Raw genomic sequence first — 23,029 nt, 5'->3', positions numbered from 1 at the left:
CTTGTGGATAATACTGCACATGTTCTGTATACTGGAGATTTAATTTCTCTTGCAGAGACGAATGGATACCTTCCATTAAAAAAGGTTAATTTAAACACGAGATAAATTGTCAGTAGTTAAAGCAAAAGCCTGTTTATGAACGGATGGATTCTAACTGGTCAAAGGGAATCAGTACCGCAAAATACAGTCAATTGAAGAAAAAGCATACTTCTAGTACTTCTTTTCTGTAGATGGACGTGTAGTACGTGCATCATTACTTGTGTGTCTGCAGAGGCCCGTCGTTAAAAAATGTCGCGTTTTTTAATTATTTTTGTGAGAATGAATGAGGGGCCGGACCGGATGTAGGGCATGCCACCTTCAGATGGGCTTTGAGGAAATGTGGGGCTTTAACCGACAAACAATAGAGCTCTTGCAAATCGCATTAGCTCAAGTCATTTTATTGCGTTTCAGGAAACGGACGAAGTAATAAGGGCTCCTTGGCAGACTTATTGTACGACCCTGAAGGCTAGAAAGCAGCGAAAAAAGTATAACAAAATCTACCGACTCGCCCGACTCCCAAGTGAATCATTTTCAGGTAAGCCCAGAGTACCGTTACTGACACTGACTGCTGGTGTTAGCCGCTGACTAGCATAGCATGCTGTTAGCAAGCGACACAGGTCAGTTGACTATTAACTGATAATGTATATGGGAAATTTGGCACTCATTAGCAACTGTACACTCCAAATAGCCCACTCCACCCTCCTCCCCAAACACAATTATTACCTTGGCTACACTTGTCTTGTTGACTTAGCATGCTAGCGTGTACCGTTAGCCGCTCATTCTGTCCTTGTGCTGCTTGGTTGAGTTGCACACTAACGTAACGGTTTAGGCTCCGGACAGCTAGCGTTAACTTATTTGCTGTCTCTAATGGCAACAGCAGGACACACCTGTTCATTTTATTTTCTCAAGCATAACGTTAGATGTGAAATGATCTGTGTTTGGGACTTTGAGTTCACCGCGCAGCTAGCTTCAGTTACGTCCCCGGCCGCAGCCAAGACATGTGTCAAACGATAAGCCCAGTCACTGGTTGGACACAAGGTGCATACTGGCTAGTTGGTTATATAGCATTACAAGCTAGCCACGCAGCACTAATACATGTAGCCCACTTGAGCATTTTTATTCAGGGTTCATGGAGCTGCAAAACTTAGCCGGGTATATCATGAAGTATGATACAGTGTGGCATTTCTGAGTAGATGGCAAAGTATCTCTGGGTTCATAAAAAAAAAAACTGCTGTAACAGTGCCTCGCTGTACGTCAGTTGAACCAGCTGGCTCCAAGTTGACCTGCGTAACGATGTCGTACCACACATCAGACGTGAGGTTACTGGAGTTCATTCAAGTCTGCGGCTCTTTCAGCCAGTGCTAACTTTAGGCTTGAACCCTCAGTTTTAACCGACGAGACGAGCAGAGCGTGACAGGCAAGTGGTGTTACTGTGATCCTTACTGACAGATTGTTTTCCAGCAGTGTTTTAAAGGATGTTTCGATGTTCACTAGTGATCATTATGATGCTGTGGCTGTTCATGCTTTGTGCAAGAGGCAGCTGTGTTCTCACGATATAGTCCACGTAGTTAAGTTAGAGACAGCGTTTGGCTTGATAGACAGGACAGGACTGAATATTAAATGGGAATACTATAGGGACACTTGTTAGGTGTGTTTGCATGCAACATACCTTGACAGAGAGATGTGTAGACTGCTTTACTGCTGGGAAATACCAGTGATTAATGACTATTGCTATTTACTTATTAGTTCAGATATTAGGTAGGTGTATCATTTTTGATTATCTGATTGCAGTCTGTTCATTTTCTGTTGAGAGAATTTTCACTTGACTGTATAATCTTTTCAGCACTGGTGGTATTCATGATTTCATCCTGCTGACCGCAGGGACCCCTCATGGCAATTTCCCAATTAATCAGAAAAACGTGCAGCCAAAACTAATTATGACTATGATGTACAGAAAGCTGCAGACATCCAAACGTTTTAGCTTTCAAGCTGGTGAGAAATCTTTCTGGTCTGCAAGATGTTGTCAACTATTTGCTTTTCTTCACACCCAGTTCTTTGGATATACACATATGTACATTTGGCTTGCTGCAGTGACTCAGTTTCCCCTTAAGAATGAGCAGAATCGGTCTTGTTTTTTTATGCAGGAGGACAGGACCGCACATAAGTGTCAAACTAATTATAATGTCCTTCAACACTTTTGGCCTGATAAACTAAGCAAAGAGAAATAATGTATAATGTCTTGCAATGGTGGGCAAATTGAAGCATCTTTCTCAAAAAATTAATGTGTTAATTGAATAAACTGTTCAAAGTCCAGTGACATGACTGTTTGCATGTCGTAAGCTATTGAACTCTTTATCTGCTTATCAAGTCAAGGTATTACCCTATAGGACTTTGAGACATACATACAAAGATAAGCCTTTATCTAAGCAGTGCCATCTTGGACTGTAATCCTACACTAGCAATCTATAATTTGGTTAACTGCAAAATAACTTTGAACATTCATACTCAAGCAGTCTGGCAGTTTCACTCATTAACTCATCATCCTCCTTTTGCCATTTGCCCGCTATTTTGCTGACAACAAGATGTACCTTGTGTATCCTTGAGTCTTATCAGTCATCTCGTTTTGCTATGGCTACATCCAGAGTCCAGAGGGAGCTTTGAAAGGGTTGTGACCGTGTTTAAGTGATATGCAAGGCCATCCTACGTGAGCCTTTTACCTTATTTGTTAAGTGCTTTCCATCCTTTTTAAGATGAACTCTTCTGTGAAGGCTTTACATCGAAAGTTGAGTAGTTTTCGAGATATTCTCAACACGAAATCCTGGTGAGAAATTAATTTGAAGTAACTCTGCAGCTGCATTTTTGATATCTTTGGAGTGTAGCTTTGTGTCAGGCAGACCTCAAGGAGACAGTTTCACGTTTACACTGGGGAATAAACTACACTCCCTGTGACTGTTGTAATTAGGGGTGTAACAGTTCTCGAGTTGTAGTTCTATCTTCAGTGCCCCACCACCAATGACCCACTGCCATGGCTGCAGGTGCGGACAAATGGGAGATATTCCTGTCAAATATTATCCGTGTTTATGGACCATATTTGCCCATGTTTTTGTTTCTAAGTGACTAATGCGGACAACAATTTTTGAAATTGGTCCAGTATTGAGTGAGAAAGCTACAGCCGACCACCACGAAACAGGCTGCAATGTAATCCCTCCAGGCATTTGCACAATGTTAATGTATGTCCACTAAAAGTATTTGTTTTGGCCACAGACTGACTCAGATTGTTGTTCCAAGTGTCTGGCAACATTATGGAAGGGATCCCTACTGAGGCCTTTTTGTTGAAGAATAAGTTTTTGTTCAGCCAGAAACAGCCACTATATCGTTTTAATCAAAGCTGCCAGACTCCATTTATAGACACAGTAATTTTATCATTGTAAAACACATGTCATTCAGTCTCCACAGAAACCAAATAAAACTCACCAAAATCTTCTTGGTTCATCCTTACACTGTTCCTACAATCAGAACCTACTCTGGTTAGGTTGGAATAAACCCTTAATTCACCGAGTCGGGGGAGGAGCGAGAGGGTGGACATCAGAGAAGCAGCGCGGGTAAATGGCAGCTGAAAAGCTGAAATATTTTCACATATAGCTAAACTCTGGGATTAATTTCACTGGACATCATGACTGGAGAGATTCAAATATGTTGGACTTCAACAGATTTTCCATAATAAACAGACACCCCCCCCCAAAAAAAAAAGAGAAAGTAATTACCAGACAACAGAAGCCTGTTCCCAGTCAGCAGTGATGAAGTGACAGTTGTGATGTAGCTTCTGTTTGTGAGAGATGTCGAGCCGTCGGTGGTCAGTGGCTAGCTTGACTATTAGCTCATTTTCTTTTCGGCATGCATCACACTGTGTGTATGTGTGTGTACGCAAACTAAGTTATAGACCAACATGGTTAACAAAATATTATTGGTATTTAACCATTGACATCCCCTGTGCCGACACTGTTCGACTGAAGTCTGTTTTATCTGTGGAAACATTTCCAACACAACATTTATGATTGCATCACCCTAATGTGTCAGTTAGTGGATTTAAACAGTCTGGAAAGCGAGGCAGCGTTCAGCCAGCCTCTCACTGTAGATTCAGACCAAAGCAATAACTAATGCTTTTGAAGTGTTAAATTCTGTAGATTTGTGACCATACTCAGTCTAAATAACACAGGATTTAAGCTTATGGTCAAAGTGCATGTTAGTCAGTCTGTTATGCAGCTCTACATAAACAAGCACAAGTTATCCAGGAATTATCAACCAGAACAGAACAAGGTACATGCCTAACCATGAATTTTGTATACTGTTACACCCCTATTCATAGTCAAAGAGGTTGAATGTACTTTCAGTGTTTTTTATGTGCAAGAGTAACACCAATAGTAACTTTTGGCTGTAGTAAGTAGTGTGGCTTTAAAATATCACACATAGCCTAACAAACAACTGTAGCGTGTTCAGCAGTACAGTGGTGCTATGTGCAGGACTGAGAGCACACCATGCTTCGAAACATGAATGACCTTCATTGTTCAGCCATCACAATGTATTTTTATCTCTGTTTATATTTGGCTTTAATGGCCAATGGCAAGGCCTCAGGACTTTGTAACCTTTGACCTATTTGCTTCAGTAAATGCTTGGGTTTATTTCTTCATCTCTCTGCCAGCTTGTCTGGACCACATTTGACATTAGGGAGAAAGCCGAAGGCTTTTGTTGATTTGCCCTGTTTGTTGTCTCTGTGTGGCTGAGCAATACAGATCTGTTGTGAGTAATTTTCAGTACCCAAGGTACTGTGAAGAAGACAAAAGAGGGCTAAGATGGATACCACAGATTTCTAGGCTTTGTTAATTAATCCCTAATTACACTTTCTCCCAACCTTTATTTATTCATTTGACTCAAAGCAATGCTCAGGAATGCCCTAATCACATTCACACAGTTGCACATTTACACCTGGAAGCTGTTTAGTACAACCACAGTCTGAAGTGCAGGCCATCGAGCAGCTTCACTGGAGCAGTTTAGTTTAAGGGCAAATGCTGCCCTTCACTTTCCCCATCCAGATTTATCCTGCCAGTCATGGGGATTGAACCAACAAGCATGCCTCTCTAACCTGTAGGCCACTGCTTGATTGAAACACAGCTTGGCAACACCCATGAAGAGGTTGTTTAAGGAAACTATCGGCTCTCTAGATTCCAGAGCTTTCTATAAGCGCCAGCTGCTGGCCAAACAGCCAACTATTCATTTAAGTCCACCTGGCTACTTTACTATATGCATTTTTTGCTTAAATAAATTAGTTTTGAGTAACAAGTTGCGATTAGCTGTGTGTGTACATTTTACCACTAACAGCCTCCACTTCAAAACAACGTGATGATAGAGAAACATGCCCCTTTGTCTGTATAAGTCCTGCCCCTACATGCTCAATAAGAATGTGTGTGTGTGCACACTCAGATTGTGTCATGCTTAGTAGAGACCGGAGAGTTGCCTTCAGTGTTTAACAAATTTTAACCCAATTCTTGATGACGAAACACACAGAATTGCATTGTTTGTACAGACGGGACATTCTCAGTAGACGAGCTGGTGGCAGCAACTACAGTAAGCATTAAAAAGTCCATTCAAAGTGCCACATGGATGTTTATGGGCATATTGAACAAATGAATGACTTATCTTTTATTTACATTTTGCTAAAACCAAAGTTTGGTTTTAACGGCCAAAATCTTTCTTCAAAGGGGCGTTCTCCTAGACCTCCCCAGTTGGCTACTGTTTCCCACTGGCTGGCTACTCCATAAATTTGTGGAAAGCCCTGTAGTTAAACACGTGGCCAATGGGAAGGTGAGGCAAGAAATTCCACATTGTGATTGGTTCCTGTAGCGTAGCAGATGCCATTCTGCTAACTCCACCCTGGTATGAGAGGGCCCAGCCTCCTTCTTTGTTAATGTTAATGAAATGCGACATATCCAGGGTGCCCATGGCCTGCTAATCAGCACTAATCTGATCCACTGGATTAGAGGATGGAGATGCATGTAAGACACTGCTTACAGTACATGTGTGCCTCCCTCCTTCCAGAAGTGAGCCATCTTCTTATCATTTATCAGTGGACTCGAGTAAGAATCTGCAGCAGCCTTTGGGAGTTTTTGGTGATTTTTTTGACCTTGTTCCCAGTAGAGATCCATTCTTTTTGGTGATAGGAAATTTTTTCATTCTCCGTACAGTCTTGTGCTGATTAGGCAGTTCTCCCAACAGGATCTGGGATCTGGCTGTGTTCTTGCTGTCATCATCATAATCTCCCGCTTTCATTTTGTGGGATTATTATGGCTGTGAAACAGGACAGCCTGTGACTGCCCATTGCTTTCTGCAGGCCTTTTCTTTATGTTTTTATTCTGGCTTTAATTTGGTGAGATACCAGGAGCCAAAATGCTGAACCAGAGTGCTGTGATGATCTTCACTGGGATTTGTGGGGCGTTGGTGGTCATGGCAATGGCCTACTACGTCTACTGGTAAGTTAAAAGTGGAAGAAGTGGTCTGGCTAGTCTTGGAAGGGCCTTACCAAATGTATTGGACCTTGTAAAAGACCGAGAGCACTTTAGGCCATGACTCAACCTTTCACAGTGGAGTGCCGACCTTTGCAAGCCAAATGAAGTTTTCAGAATTAAAATGACTTTGTAAAGGTGTGGTACCTGCCAGGATGTGGCTGAGGTTTGCCAGTATTTAGTTGATGTCTTCTGTACTACATTTCAGCTGTTCTTTCTCATATCAGAGACTCCTACCAAGCACTGGTCATTTGTTGGTATAGAAGCTGCATTCAGGTGATGCAGAGCAGAGGCAGCTGTCCGGCCTTAAGCAGCTTTAACCCAGTCAGCGTCTCTAATCTTTCCCCCAGGCTGAGTGGGGTCACAGGTGGGCTCTGCTACCACAGTGAGGTGGACCCCCACTGGCTGTTTGCATGGTCAAACACAATGTTTATTCCTCTGAACTTCTTTTATTCCATCTTTTTATATGAGACTGTTGAAACCTCAGTGCAAGACGAATATAGCCTTAACAAACTAACACCATGCTACACAGAAAAGTTACTTTGTTTGATTAGTGCAATTATGATGAAGTCATGGTGTTTTCAGTTAAATTTTTGTGATCTTCGGATTTTGGGTCTGGAGAGTGAGTAAGTGTGAACATTTTGATCAAATTGGATTTTTACTGCCTACTCTTAACACTTTACTGTTAACCTGAATAGCTGAAATGGAGCACTCAACTCAACCAGTCAATTACAAAAGTGCTGAGAGAAACACAGACTTGTTTAGCTATTGACCTTAGATATATAGACAGACAGATTTACCTGGTTATTTTATTATTATTATTATTATTATTATTATTATTGGTTGTAATAAATAAATACATTTTGTATTTTTGTAATGCTGTATAAGATGTATAGTGATCCTGTCTTATATTGTTGTTGTATTATATTGTTGTCAATATTTGCTTATTACAGTGATGTCAGCCAAAAAGTAAAAAGAAATTGTTCAAAAAGCTGGTGTAACACACAATTTGTTAACCAGGGAGCACTGACAAGTTTGTTTTTAAACTGTCCCACAAAGTACATATCTTGATTACAACGGTTTGATAACTGAATTTAAGGGATCCTTATTTAATAAGTTTGTTTTATGTATTTACGTATGGAATTGGACCATAGATACAGCATTATCTGGTTCTAAATCTGTAGTATGGCTAAGATACTTGTTGGGTAAATCAGTCATGTAAAGGGAAGTTAAATTTTAACATTAGCGGTGCACACACACCCCTAACCCAAATTCATTTAGCTCAGGATTCAGTTTGATTTATGATATAGGCCAAATAGTCTGATACCCCGAACCCAGTCAGAGAGTAAAAATGTGTGACCTTTTCATTGTTCAGTTGTAAAATTGTAGCGTACCTCGGAGCATCTCTACTGCCGGGCAGCTAACAGCACTGAGCCGAACACTGGTTGTACAAGTGTCTGTTTCAAAGTATTTTAGTCGACTTTGCTGACGGTTAGCACACAAGCTGAGAGCGTCAAACACGAGTCGCACTGCCCTGCCTCGTACTTTCTGGCATTGGGATGTCACTGGTGATTGGGTAGCCCCTGAGAAGCTTAATATTCAAATGCAATGGTGGGGAGTGGTTTGCTCTGATAGCGACTGATGTCAGGTGGTAGAGATGATGATAGTTGCAGCTGGTTTTCCAGTTTTGGGTAGTCAGTCTGAGCTGAACTGAGTCTTTGCATCAGTCAGTCTTGAAAAGAGCTGCTCACAGTTGCAAGTCATTGCTTTGTAGCTCAATGATTTCATGTTGTAGGCTGTCAGACACATAAACCGGTTCTACATTAAACAGTGTAGTTACATTAGTTTACTTTTCCCATCCTGAAAACTCTCATCAAATGCCTGAAGGAGTTTTCACACTCATCAGCATATTCTGATTTCTCAGCAGGTTTTGTTCTTGTAGGATAGGAAAATGCAGTTTTTCCTCTTTCCACAGCTTTAATTTCACTTCGAATGATTTCATGTTTGAAAGCAGAGAGCTGAGAAGCTGCTGGAGCTTCAGCTCTGAGACATACATGGTGATGTCCACCATAAAGGCCAAATCACACAGACACTTGCTGTCACTGAGTTTCCACATCAGGCTTTTCTCTTCATCTCTATGAATTATTCAAGACAAACTTACACAATTTTACTTTGTCTGGTGCTAGCACTCATTCACAAATTCTCCTTTTGAATGAGGGTTCACCTTCTTAGCTATTAGCTTGCTCGTCACAAAGCTTGCATGTATAACACTGTCTCTGTCAGAATGTGGTGAAAGTGTTGTGAAAGCTGCTTGTTGGGCATCTAAACTCCGCCAAAGACTGTTAACTTCATCCCAGCGCATATGTCCTGCAGCTCACCCAGTTTAGCAGGTTTTTCATAAATGTAATAATGAGTTGATAAATTGCATAATTAATCAAATCAAACATCAAAATCAATCAAATAGCAGAGTTTAACAGTAGCCTACAGTATCAAAACACACACAAAGTGTGTTAATCTTATGTGCAGTGCTGGATAGTCCTACCCATAGCATGCATGTGTTAGTGTTGTAGCTTACCAACCTTCCATAATACATTACAGGGGCCACAAGTGAAATGTGTACTAGTGTTACTTCACCCCTCTTAGTCTTAGTCACTCCCCTCCATTAGGAACAAAGGTCATGTCTGCAATATGATGTTGAGACAACTCTGGATGCTTGGACAAAAAATCAGATCCATCAGGCAGTAGATGACACAGGCACACATGACAGTATTTCAGCAAAGTGTTACGTGTGTCCTCACTAGAAATTTGGACTAATTTTTATGTTAATTTACCCAAGAGACTGAGCTGAAGTTCTGTGGATGTGCACGTAAGACTTTTCCTTCACACCCAAGCCAATTTGTTAATCTGTGTATTGTGTTACAGTGTTTAAGAGGGATTTATTGCACTGGTGAAGACTTGTTGCCTACCTACGATGAGCTGGCCTTGTGTCAACTGTGTGGCTTAATTTAAAGTTGTTTGTTTTGTCCTTCACTGAGATAATACTTAATGGCAATATGATGCAGACTTGAACTACAGGATAGCTGTAAGTGTAGTTGGGTTGCTTGATAATTGAGGCGTGTTGGATTTCTGGTCATCCATATTTAGAGGCTTTTTTAATTATTTGTTACTCACTGGCATCCATTTCTGTTTGTTTTATGTTATGTTGCCCTTGCTAAGAAATATGCAAAACAATAACTACTGATGAAACAAAGTAGTCATTGCAGACACTATGTGAACAAGAGAGTCTGTGGTTGACTGTTATGTCAGTGTGACATGCAGGCACACAATGTTTCTGTCTCGCCCTTGTTGTCTAGCATGCAGACTGTTGTTCTATAAACCAGACGGCCTCTTTTTTCTTGGTTTGCTGACACAGTTGTAGCAGTGAATGCAGGTGACTGTACATATGTTGACGTTGCTAGCACTGCACAGTTATTCGTCTAATAGTTGTGGGCACAACAACACAATTTTACCTTCCACAGTGAATCAAAGGTTGTTGAGTGCAGTATTGATGTTTTACTTTTAAAGTGCTTGTTCTGGTGAGTCAGATTAAGTGCATCCTTTTTCGGTAAAGCGTTTGATTAACCACAGATGTTTGCTTTAAGCTTTAAAGACAGGATCCTTATTCATTTATTTTATATTTTATGTGTAAGAAGACACTATTTCATGTGAGCAGAGACTGAAATTTAGATTTGTTTTATTTAAAATATTTTTACATCAAACTCAAATGTTTTTGTGATATGTAGCTATATATTCTTTAGCCATTTACACTCACACTGACAGTTGAGAAATTTTTATATGGTAAAACAAAGCAGGTGGAGGACCAGTTGATGTTGTGGACTGTCCGTAGATCGCCACACAGATCTGCAGAAGACCAACTTAGATTAGAAATGTTTCTCAGAACAGCTTTAAGCTGGCTTGACCTACACTTTAATGGGCTTTGGTGCAGATGTGAGAACAGTCCATTCAAGGCCGCGCTGTCTGTGCGCATCCTGATGGGTACTCATTGATAATAACTGTCCCTTCTAACAAAATGCTTGATGTTTTTATGAAAAGTGTTTTCGTGACAGTGACCAAACAGTTGACACAGTCTGGCCGCTGTGTTGTAATGTGAGATGTTGTCGAACAAAACAACATCAAATGGGCACCTTGCCTGATACAAACTGTATGAACATGTTGTCTGCAGCAGGTGCCTGCATAATACTGACCAGTATTTTTCCCATCCATTCATTCTCTGTCCTTGCTTATTCTTATTCAGCATCATTGAGGGGTGGAACCTATCCCAGCATAATTTGCACAAACATGGAAAGACCCTGGACAGGTCCCCAGTCTGTTGCAGTGCTACGTGTCAGACAGACACATTTACTCACATCCTTCAAGGCCTATTAAATGTTTACAGTTCACCTGAGTTAAATGTGTTTGACCTGTTGAGGGAAACTGGAGCAGCCAAAGGAAACTTGCTCCAGCACAGGCAGAATGTTGTAGTTACACAGTTTGGCCACTATGTCAAATTGGGTTCAAAGCCCGACACACTGTCTGAGGGCTTAGTCTGTCATGGTGGGCAGCATCGTCGGTGGAATACAGTGCACAAGGGCTGTAACAAATCATCATTTGTGTGATTAATTAACTGCTTAGATCATCAGACTTTATGCAGCTGATACTGACAAAAAAAAAGAAAAAATAACATTGATCAGCTCTAGTATGTAGTATTTAGTAAGACTTCCTGTTAATCACACAAAGAAAACGAGAGATATCCACAATATGTAGTTTGCAGCTGCAAGGACTGAAGAAGAGTTTTATTTCTAATAGGCCTGTTGACTATAAACCCTGAAGCTTAACTATGCAGTATTTTATGTCCTCTGCATTTCGAAAAAATATGTTCTAACCTATTCAAATGTAACTGGCTGTATTCGATCGTAATTTTTCATTGAAATTTGTGGTTCTGTGTAAAATGTGAAATGCCATTCTTCTGTCTCGTAGCCTTTGAGAAAGGTCAATAACCATTGTCTTAGTCAAAATGATGTGTGATTTTTCGACACAACCATAACACAACATTGTACATCTTAGGATGCAAGACACGTTTCAGGAAAATATTCAGATGATAATGTAAAATCAAATCAAATTACTCACCAGGCTGTGTGCCACATGAACCTGAAGATACATGCTGTGGCATATCTTCATGTTAACTTGCAACCTACACTAAGACTGATGGCTAACACAGATAATCATGCTTTGTGTGATGAAACATGCACCCTGCCCTTTATTAAAGTCTTCTAATGTTATGACACTGTGTTGTAGCCTTTTATGTTTTCTGTCACTTCTGCCAGCTCAACCTCTGTTCTGCTCTGTTCATCAGGTCTGTAGTATTGGCCGAAGGACCGTGTAAACGGGGCTTGTAAAAAGATCCACCGTGGTAAGAAACACAGCTGTTTGCTGTTTTTGAATTTCTGAAAGCAAATTTGCCTGTACAACAACAGACAACATTCATTTGTCTGCACTGTTCCATCAGTCTCTAATTGTTTGCCACCCAGCCCTCCCATTATTTTAACCCCCCCCACACCCCCCATGTGCTCATTCATTTTCTGTCAGTAAACTTGTTTTCATTACAGCGGCACTCCCTTCTCTGTCTCCACCCTCTCTCAGGTTGGTCGTAGTGTATAGAGAGGAGCCTACTCAGCTCTCCAGGCTCCTCAGCCATGGCTCTGCTGGCCTACCTGAAGAGCCTGTTCATCCTGCAGCTGCTGATGGGCTTTGTGTTTGTGGTGAGCGGCCTCATCATAAACTTCATCCAGCTCTGCACCTGCGTCCTCTGGCCGATCAACAAGCAGCTCTATCGCAGAATCAACTGCCGACTCTCCTATTCCCTCTGGAGTCGTGAGTAGATGATATTCCAACGTTGATGTTATGAGTTGTATTTTTCGTGCATGCAAATAAATAATACAAAAAAGGCACCGGGTAGTGCGTTGTCACACTTGACCTGGCCACCTGTTGAATGCATGTCTGCATGCAGCTGCTAGATCCTCCGCAATGTCAATGCCCTCACTAACTTTGTCTGTCTGCCATTTAGTGTTGGGCAGGGAGTACAGTGGGTTTATCCAAGGTTTTTGCTGCAAAGGGCTGCCCACATGGGTTCATGAGAGCAGCTGAGGCTCAAACAGACATTACTTTTACACCAAAATAACGATGTAAAAATTCTCCATACAGCCGCAGAGTTTGCTAATAATCCACTGGGAGGGGTTGTCACTACATGAATTTGGAGCATGAATCACTCTTTTATTCATAAGCAAAACTGAGGCGCGAACCTGATATGTATTTAGAGGAAATGCCTTGAATTGCTAGCTTAGTTCTTATATTGGAGCCTTTTCTGTATGCACATGATGTGTTGTCGTCTCTGTGTAGAGCTGGTGATGCTGCTGGAGTGGTGGTCAGGCACAGACTGCACCCTATACACCGACCAGGCTACGGTGGACAAGTTTGGCACAGAGCATGCCATCATAATCCTCAACCACAACTTTGAGATTGACTTCCTGTGTGGCTGGACCATGTGTGAAAGATACGGCATCCTAGGGGTCAGTAATGAAGCAAAATATGACTGTTGGTCTTGTGGGTCCAAAAGAGATACTCTGCCAGTCACCTTTACATAACTGAATTAATGCTCGTCAACATCAGATCCTGCTCTTCACGACCAGGTTGGACTTCAGTCGTTATTGTGAGAAATCATTAAAGACAAAACCTGTCCTCTCTCTCTAGAGTTCAAAGGTGTTGGCCAAACATGAGCTACTGAAGGTTCCTCTGATTGGCTGGACCTGGTATTTCCTAGAAATAGTCTTCTGCAAAAGAAAGTGGGAGGAGGACCGAAATACTGTGTTCAAAGGACTGACCAGGCTCAAAGACTATCCTGAATGTATGTGGGTAGGTACACGGTAAACATACTTACTTTGTTTCTCTTCTGGCATGAGTGTACAAGCGCTGTAGTAAGCTGTGTGTAAGGCTTAGCAGTTTGCTTGGATTTATTTTCATGTTGCTATACATCCATTTGCACAAAAACCATGCAATGTGTTTTTGCAGTCAGTCAACTCTGGCCCAGTTGCACAATCCAGATGGTGAAATATCCTCTCAGAACTGACTTCTAAGTAACAAACAGACATGTAGTGACTAAGAACAGTCATTTCAGTGAGGTGTAGGTGTGACTGTTTCCATTTAGGGTTAGAAATAAGATAATGTGGATAAAGGAAAATCTTTTTGGAGTTTATCTGTCATTACTGGTTATGGCCACTGTGCTTACTAAGTCAGTTCTCAGAGCACAGAGAGATTGTTAAAAAGAAGTCCTACATGCAAGCAGACCAGTTAATTTAGAGATAAAATCAAATGTGTGTGCACCCATAAGTTGAGTAATAATCCGTCATTGCACAGGAATCAGTAAGCACCATTACTGCAAGTATAGTAGGTCAAAGGTCAACTAGAAAGTTGCCCTGTAAGCCATTTACATTCAGCAGTTTGGGTAATGGTATTTCTGTCTGCCTCCTCTTTTTTCTAGTTTCTAGTGTAGTTTGACTAATCAGGGGGCTTGTTAAAACCTGTGTGATTGTGTGACGGCCCATGTCAGTGTTATTACTACCAATAGAAAGAATGGCCAAAACAAAACAGAATACGATCAAAGTCGTGATAGACTGGAATTGTTGTGAAACAATTTAACGTCAGTTCTTTAGCTTACTCAGGAAAAATATACTCAAAAAATATGAGAAACTTCAGATGCTGACCTTTGACCCAGTTTCTCTAAAGTAGGTTGATCTCGGTGGTGATATACACACAAGTTCACAGTGCACCAGCTGTATTTAAAATCTCTCAACAGGAGATTGTGTTTATTCTTTCCTGTGAAACTTCATGAACTGGACTCTCCACTGTGCATAAACAGTCCTGCTTTAGGAGGCAAAACAGCTCTTTTCTGTTAAGTAAGCAAGTGCCTTACATTCATGGCATCCTACCTGGTGTTGTGTGCCTGTCCTGACGGTGTGAAGCACCTCGTGTTACAGATTTTCACCGCAACTCAACCAGTTCACCAGCGGAGATTAGGCAGATCAGCAGTTGATCTAATTACCCCTTAAGTCAAGCATCAGGCCACCGCGAATGACATAGTTTTTGAGTGTTCAGGTAAACAACCTAAACACTCTTTAGTAGAGTTGTCATCCACCTCCTTATTGAGATAAGATAGTGACTTTATTTTAGCACCGTGAACTTGATCTGTGATTCAACCAAGCAGAAGTAGGGTAGTGGATGGGACAACGGAAAGGAGGTCACCTCAAGTCTGTGTGCTTCTCCTTTGTGTGTGGGTATTAACACAGCTCTTTTCCCTCCACAGTTCCTGCTGTATTGCGAAGGCACCCGCTTTACAGAGACGAAACACCAAATCAGTATGCAGGTTGCAGAGAGTAAAGGCCTGCCCAAGCTCAAATACCACCTGCTCCCCCGAACCAAAGGATTCACCACCACACTGAAGTGTCTCAAGGGCACAGGTTGTGACTACAAACACGCACAAACTCTATTGTGTTCAAAACACGAGTCTTTTGTTCTTAATCTGTATTTTTTCTCCTCCTTTCAGTAACTGCTGTTTATGATGTGACTCTCAACTTCAAAGACAACCAGACTCCCACTCTGCTGGGCATTGTCAATGGCAAGAAATACAAAGCGGACATGAGTGTAAGGTGAGTGCCACTGATACCCTCCATTTATGTTTGAATCATCAGTTATTGTAGTTATGATGCATTACGCTGCCAGCTGTACTGAGTTTCTTCAAGTGGAAAATGTATTTTAAACCTTTTGGCCTCCTCCCAGCTGCATTTTTGTCCCACAACAACAAAAGGGACAGTGAGAGGGCTGAAAATCTTGGCTCGATTCCCAGCACGTTTATGAGCTTTCAGAACAATAACGCTGATGGCCAGGACACTCCGACTGAGTAAAGAGCTCTACGTGACATGAAAACCTGCGCAGAGACATTGCTGGGAAAAAGATTGTGTTTTGTTTGGACAGATCAACTGAATCAGAGAAATAGAGTGGAAAAACTATGAGGAGGAGAATACTGGTGGATACATTGCATGCCTCCATGCTCGTTCGTATGTACATATGTGCATCCCAGTCTCGTGAATGTGATATCTCATTCCCTCAACACCTTGAGGGAATTTCTTCAAATTTGATGCAAAAGTTCCGGCAAACAAGGATGAACTGATTAGATTTTGGTGGTCAAGGGTCACTGTGACCTCATTAAACATGTTCTTGGCCATAACTCAAGAATTCACATGTTAATTATGACAAAACTTCAAACAAATGTCTCATGGGATAAAATGATGAAGTGATTACATTTTATAAGGTCAAAGGTCAACTTCACTGTGACATCATAATGTTCTGTTCAAACACCTTTCTGGCCATTATTCAACTCCATAGCTCGGGAACAAAAGGGGAGAGTTTTGCTGATATTGAGTCTCAGCTGATTGCCGTTGCACGTCCATTTTGCCAAAAAAAAAAAAACTTGATTCCTTTTATTAAATTCCTTCAAAGTCGTCACTGCATACATTATTTGAGTCTGGGAAGACATGGAAGTAAACTGCAATGCAGCCACAAGGCAGCAATTCTAGTTTTAGTCCAGTAAACATACAAGTGGGTTTAGAGACTGCAATCACTCAACAGATGAGCTGCGGTGTAGAGTGGAAGGTGGAAGTGAGCTGAAGGTGAGGGAGCCCCCTGGTGGTGAGAGAGTGCCATAACAAGTGGTCCGAAACATTTTCTGTTGCTCTCTGAGAAGATGGGAGGAAAATTAAGTGTCTGCCTGTCATCTAGATCGATTATGAAACATATGTTACATCTTATTGTCCGTTATATTGTGATTTGAAAGTTGTACTCTTCCATATAGTGTTGGGTGAATGTCCTCATTTGTTACATCTGATGAATGTCGGTTATTCTTTCTTTGTTGAAAAAGAAATCTTTTAATTGGGTTGTAGTGCCAATACTCTATATAATTTACAATGGCTCTTTTAGGTTGGTCACATTTTCTTTTTTCCTTGCTGATTATGTCATGCCCTTTAAAGGTCTGGACACACATTACAATTGATTGATTTGGACGTAAGGAGTGATCTGACCAAGTTAGACTCTGCCTGTTACACTCTGGGTCAGTTGGTGTTGACAGTCTGTCACTCTATTCGACTAATTTTTACAACTGGAATCACGAGCCATGGACAAACTGGACAAACTGGGCGAGCAAGTGGGAAAGTTGTCCCATGAGCAAGAAGTATGCTATAATCCAGTTCTTCAGGTTTAAGTGCACCTGAAATTCACATCATTCTTATAAAAGGTCGCTCACCTTCAGCTGTCTGTGCATAATAGAAATGATCAGTGTTTTTGTATCTTCTCATCAGATTTCTGCGCTTTTACTTTGTTCATTTGCCTGTTCTGCACAAATTGCATCATAAATTGTCTGTCAAGCTGCTTTAGATGGACATCTCTATCTGTTTGGTTGTGATTTCCTGAATTCTTGTTCTCACAGGACTTCTGAGGGTGACTAGTAGCTTAACAAGTGTGTCATCCAGTGTGTTGTCCTGCGTATTTCCTCAGTTTCCATATGCTCATTTCTGACCATCAAGACAAAAAAAATCTGAGAATGGAATAGTTATGTGTAACTGAAAATGAATATAATTTCATTCCTATATAATTTTTTACTTTTTCCCAACCAGACGGTTCCCTGTGGGGGATATACCAGATGACGAGCAAGAGTGTGCCAGCTGGCTGCACAAGCTGTACCAGGAGAAGGTAAACTGAGGAAAGCTGACATAGAAGGCACAATCTGTAATCAAAATGTAAACAGGATCCATCACAAAAATTCAGAAAAACAGTCTGAGAGTGATTGACAGGTCTTTGTGTATACAAGCCAAAACTAAACAAGCTTTCATTCAAGATTCAAGCTTCATGTTAATAAGCTCTGGAAAATGTTTTTGTTTCCTAAGACCAAAAAGTATTGACTTCAGAAAAACAAGTAAATACAAATTACAGAGTTTTGCATCACACTTGAATCCAGTGCACAAAGTTTTCTCGCTGTCATTTTTGACCAAATTAAATCACGTTCAAAAGTAGCGTCTCCTTTACACTCAGGCAACACTCACTCTCAGATACCTTATCTCACTTGCTGATACTGATAAGTGCTTACTGCAGTCTACTGTCATAACAGTTGTATGTTGACTGGACACGTGTGGGATCCTTTATACTATGAAAGTGCAAACTTCCTTAATGCCCTCAAATGCATCTCTCGCCCTCAAGACTTGGTTTGCAGGTTTGGTTCTTTTTATGAAGCAACATTTAGTTACTGATTTGATGCATCTTTTTGTCATTTATTAGCACTGGCACACATGATCATTAATCCTCTTCCCGTCCTGCTCAGGATGCCTTGCAGGAAACATACAGCAAGGAAGGCAAGTTCCCCGGACCCACAATAATCCCACGTCGTAGGCCATGGACACTGCTGAACTTCCTGTTTTGGGCCACCCTGCTGCTTTCGCCCCTCATCAAGTTTGCTTGTGGAGTGGCCGTCAGTGGCTCCCCCCTCCTCATCATTGGCTTTATCATCTTCCTCGTCATAGGTAAGTAAACTCTCCCTTTAGAAACACAAATGTCACAGCTTCGTCCTGAAGAGGCGGTGGTTCTTTGACTTGAAAAAAAGAATTGAAATTGTGATTAGCATTTGAATTGCTGTCCTCAGTCACACCACTCCTTTTCTCCTTCCTTCTCTCCACAGCCTCCATAGCTATCCGCCGCCTCATAGGGGTGACAGAGGTGAAGAAAACAGGGTCCAGTTACGGCAACCAGGAGGCCAAGAAACAAAACTAAAGCGTGTCACCCCTCCCCCCTCCGTGTACGGCCACTCTGTACAGTCGCCCTGCGGTGTCTCACCCCTACCCAACTCCATTCTCCTCCTACTGTTGAGTCAGTTGGCAGGCCGAGGAGGAGACCCAGCTGTGAAAACAATAATAGAGACAAGAGTTAGAAATACTAATGGCACTAGAGTGAGAGAGAGAGCGAGCATGAAAGGTCTGGGGTTCCATCTCCCTGTGTAACAGAACATGGGGGAGATGCAGTACTGTATCTCCTGCATCTTTCTAAATCCAGCTAGCAACCCACTGTTCCCATCCAAGTCCCATTAAATCCCGGTAACACCCGAGGTTAAGCTTCTAACCTGTCTTAGGTCACATGGACCCATTTCCTGCTTACAGCTACCTACTTCCACTTCCTGTCACCGGCCATCAGCCAGTCAGGGAGTGGTAACGTGCTCATTCTTTCTGCCCACAGAACAATCCATATCTTTTTAAATCTTAGCCTCCATCCAGGGGCGGTGTGTTTCTGCAGCAGCAGTCTTTAACATGCAGGACATCTGCCTCCTTTGTTTTTTCACTAAGTGGGACTTGTAATGGGAACCGGTGCCTTGAGGCCCAGCCTGGTTTCATCAATCTTAAAGGGTCATTTCACCCAAGTCACAAGACATTTACCATTTAACTTCCAGGTATGTACCCAGGCAGATAGTTTGGGTTTTTATATGCCGAGGGTCTGAGCTAACCCCCAGTGCCACTTCTTCTGCCAGACAAGTGCAATGTAGGTGAATGAAATGAAGTCCATTTATGCACCACCAATGACATTCAGGTCACCTTTGTTGTATCGGTTCAGCAGCAGAAGCCTCAGGGCGGAGATCTCAAAATGTAAATCCCACATCATCTCCACGGCTTCATACCGCAAGGCTTAAGAGGGAAAATCTTTCTTCTAAACCTTGTGATCTTGGTGAACTGAACCCTTAACATCTTGTCTTAGAGAGGCTGGTGTCTGTTTAACCACAGCAAGGGCTCGGAATGTGAAAACTGTCCTTATCAAGGACGCCTACCATCTGTTACAGGTCTCATGTGTAGCCCACCGCACTAACACCCACAGATTCATCCTGCCACATTTCAATTCTTTTTCCAGTTTCTATTCCTATTTTCACTTGCTAGGGCTCGGGATTTTCGCCCCTTTTTAAAACACAATCTGACCCCCTAAATGTGAGCAGCCAGCACTCCCGGTCCAAACACTGAAGCAGTTCAACCTGCCACCTCCCCTCCATCTGATGATTGACAGCTGAAATGCAGTGCACACTGGTGTGCTCCATGTGACTGTTGTGCTTCTGCTGTTGAATGGCAGTGGAGCCAGATTGCAGAAAAAGGTCACCAACCGTCTTCATGTAGCCTCACAGCTGTTAGCATATTATTTTGCTGTCCAGATATAGACTGCGTAGTAGTGATGTTTTAACCTTTGCCTTAACTCAAGCTTGCTCAGGCAAGGGATCGCTTATCCGCCACCCCTTTAAAAACAGCACCCACCTCTTACCTCTACGTTTCGTTTGAATATTTATCCTCCTCCTCCTCCTCCCATGACAGTGCATCATGGAGTAGTGTGCATTCATTTGGTTTGATTACCAAACTGAATGAGTAATTGAAAACCATTTTTTGTTTCTCGTAGCCATTGTTGGTGCACTCACAGTTCCATACATTTCAACATTTTAGAATCGATCACCCCGGAGTTTGTTGTTTTTAACTGTAATGAATTAAACGTCAGCTGCTGCAGTACATGAGTGAATTTTGTCCAGTGTTAACAGCTACATTTCCTGGTCCAAACAATGGTAGCAAGACATGAAGGGGACATTTTGTCCCCCTCCCTCCTCCCATCCCCCCTCACATGCCACATGTAGTATTAATCACATATTTTGATTTGTTGGTTTATTATTTTTTTCGGTGGGGGGGGGGGGGGGGTCATCACTCCTCAGCAGCAATATGTCTCCTCTCTCAACCCAGACAGATTTCATGCAAGCCTTAATAGACAGCGCTGCTTAATTTTTGTGTGAAAATGTAGAAGCTAACTGAGCCCTTGTCGTGTAGTGAAGGATTGAAAACAGAAAGATGTCCTCCGGTATAGCAAGCAGGTTGCTGGGATTAGTTGCCAAGTAGCTTGTTCTAAAGTTTTAACGTTAAGAATTAAAGAGAAGTGAGAGTCTGCTCTTATGTTCAAAGAGCCCTGTCCATAATCAATTCTCATTTTTTACAAAAGGGTACTTTGAGTTGCTTTACCTCAAATATTTGTTAAAAGCTTTAGTACCTTAGCTTGTTATCGTTAACTTCACGAGATCTGTTTTTTTTTTTTTTTTTTGTCCTTTGATCCCAGCAAACACATCAGATACGAACGCAGTCCCACTCGTCCTGTCATTCAGTAAAAATCAGATTCCTGAAGCAGAAACGATGCTGAGAAGTTCAAACGAGTATTTGGAAAAACTTTTTACACTGGATGGTTTTTATTCAGTAAAGAAAAATAAATGTAACTTGTGGTTGTTGTTTTTTTCTTCAGAGGACTCAAATGGAATCAAATAACATCACAAGCTGACGCCACTTCATCATTTTTTTTTTTACATCTTGAACATAATTCAGTTAGTGGCACCTCTTGCGTCATCTTTTTTTGTTTTCTAAGGCTATTTTTATGTTTTCTTCAATTAAAAACACTTGAGAATATTAAAGGATTTAATCACAAAGCAGCTCTTACTTCTTTGATTTATTTGGATTGGTGTGAATTTCTCTGTTTGCTCAGCAGCTCAGATTGAAGGAATATAGCTCAGCGTGACACCAGGGGCGGGTGAAGCTGCATCCACACGAAACATGTCCCCTCCTTCCATTTTCAGCTCCATCCACAGCAGCATTTTCTCAGAGGCACATTTGCATCCACCTGCCTCCATTCATCATCACACATTCAGTTTTCCATTAGGATACAGTACAAAGTCACTCAAGAGTGACCGTATTTAGAGACTGTGTAAACTGAAAATATGTAAATATAAGGTAAATGATGAATGTCACATTCACTTTTAGAAATTGCAGAGATGTACTTACCTGTTCTTTTGCAGTAGACCTTTTGAATGACACATTAATCAATTGTCCAAATGTCCTAAGGACATTATGGATATACAGTCACAAGTTGTGTGACCGGATGCTGAGACTGTATAAATATGTACATAATGTAAATGATGAGTATGATGTTCACGTTGAGAAATGGCAGAGATGCTCTCCTGTTCTTTTGCAATAGCTCTTTTGAATGACGGGCCATGCGTTCAGGCTACAACCAAATGTTCCGCTGATGGAAAAGCGAAAGCAGAGGATTTAAACTGAGCTGGCTTCCGGAGTGCAGTGCAAAGGTTAAACTCAACGCTATCTCACCTTTCAGGTTTGGAGCTGTAAATACCCTCAGCGATGCCTCTCTTCTAATTAAAACCACAGAAGGCTGTAGTCACAGATGATGCTTACAAAGCATTTTTCCAACTTTGTAATTAATCATGGTTTCTACTGTAGTCGGTTACTTTTTGCATGATGTGCACTATTGCACAGTCACTGAATCGAGTTAATTCTGACTCAGGGACTCTTTTACAGACTGGCAATGCGACAGCTGTGGCATTAACTCTGAATTTGAACCTGAATAAAAAGGCTTTCTGAGGAAGCTGAAAAGGTGTGATTTTGCTTTTGTTAACACGATGCCTTCTGTTCAAACATCTCAGCCCCTGAAAACCAGGTTTCAAGCTACGTGTTTTTATACAACATAGAATATTCATGACTAAATACGCAGCAAAGTTTAGAGACAAACATACTTTGACGTTATTTACTGAAGAGTTTAAAAACCAAGCTATAGGCTTCATCAGGATGGTGTTGGTTCACAAATCACTTAGCTCTGATTGGTGCACAGAAATACATTAAATCACCTTTTCCAAAACTTTCATGAAATATCCAAAACTTTACACTGAATATTGTGTCATGTAAATCACTCATAGTAAGAAGCTGAATAGGAAAACATGGTTACAACACCTTTAATAGCCGATAATATTATCGAAAATTATACTACAATAACCGCATTTGGGTGGGAGGGAAAGTGTCCGGGCAGCATTTTTCATCACTAACATTTTTGGTAGATTCATTAGTGCACAAATAAATTTTCTGGTCAGATGTGAACTTTGTGTGTCTATGCAGGAGAGTCATTATTCACAGATGTTGACCATCATTTGCTTCATGAAGCCAGTTTCCTGTGATCACATGCACAGATGTAAACACACCCTTTGTCTCATCAGCGGCTCACCATTTGTTTGTCATTAGCAGCTGTGAGATGTGTGTGCTCTCTACCTTGGCTGGTCTCTCTCTCTCTGTAAGACAGGGGACAAGAAGAAAGTTGTTCTGATCTGCTGGTCAGAAGTCAGTGTCCTCATCCCAGCAGGTCGACCACATCTGGTAAAATCCCAACATCTGGCCTGGCCTCATAATTATAGCAGTGCTACAGACTTTGCTCAGTATAGCTTGAAAAAAATCAATATC

The 23,029-nt window shown here is 41.5% G+C and overlaps 1 protein-coding gene across 3 annotated transcripts; it reads left to right on the top strand.

Moving 5' to 3' along the window:
* The first annotated feature begins 377 nt into the window (after nt 1–377).
* agpat3 (1-acylglycerol-3-phosphate O-acyltransferase 3) lies at nt 378–22,115 on the top strand. Of its 3 annotated transcripts, none has more exons than XM_041951303.1 (10): nt 378–574; nt 11,989–12,045; nt 12,276–12,506; nt 13,032–13,201; nt 13,383–13,544; nt 14,992–15,145; nt 15,232–15,334; nt 17,354–17,429; nt 18,055–18,253; nt 18,409–22,115. In XM_041951303.1, exons 3-10 carry the CDS (start codon nt 12,329–12,331, stop codon nt 18,498–18,500), a joined length of 1,134 nt encoding a protein of 377 aa, XP_041807237.1. In that variant the 5' UTR covers nt 378–574; nt 11,989–12,045; nt 12,276–12,328; the 3' UTR covers nt 18,501–22,115. The 3 variants fall into 3 exon arrangements, with proteins under 3 accessions (XP_041807237.1, XP_041807238.1, XP_041807239.1); XM_041951304.1 differs by lacking the exon at nt 378–574 and adding an exon at nt 6,162–6,563; XM_041951305.1 differs by lacking the exon at nt 378–574 and adding an exon at nt 9,372–9,462.
* Nucleotides 22,116–23,029: the final 914 nt, after the last annotated feature.

This window comes from Chelmon rostratus, chromosome 13, assembly GCF_017976325.1.
Source record: "Chelmon rostratus isolate fCheRos1 chromosome 13, fCheRos1.pri, whole genome shotgun sequence".
Classification (NCBI taxonomy): domain Eukaryota; kingdom Metazoa; phylum Chordata; class Actinopteri; order Chaetodontiformes; family Chaetodontidae; genus Chelmon; species Chelmon rostratus.
This window is presented reverse-complemented; position numbering and strand designations above follow the sequence as displayed.

What these genes read in the sequence shown, in the direction of transcription:
- agpat3 (XM_041951303.1), top strand. Translation starts at nt 12,329, where the DNA reads ATGGCTCTGCTGGCCTACCTGAAGAGCCTGTTCATCCTGCAGCTGCTG. An exon ending in CTCCTATTCCCTCTGGAGTC is followed by an intron (nt 12,507 to 13,031) that starts GTGAGTAGATGA and finishes GTCTCTGTGTAG; the next exon opens with AGCTGGTGATGCTGCTGGAG. An exon ending in ACAAGCTGTACCAGGAGAAG is followed by an intron (nt 17,430 to 18,054) that starts GTAAACTGAGGA and finishes CGTCCTGCTCAG; the next exon opens with GATGCCTTGCAGGAAACATA.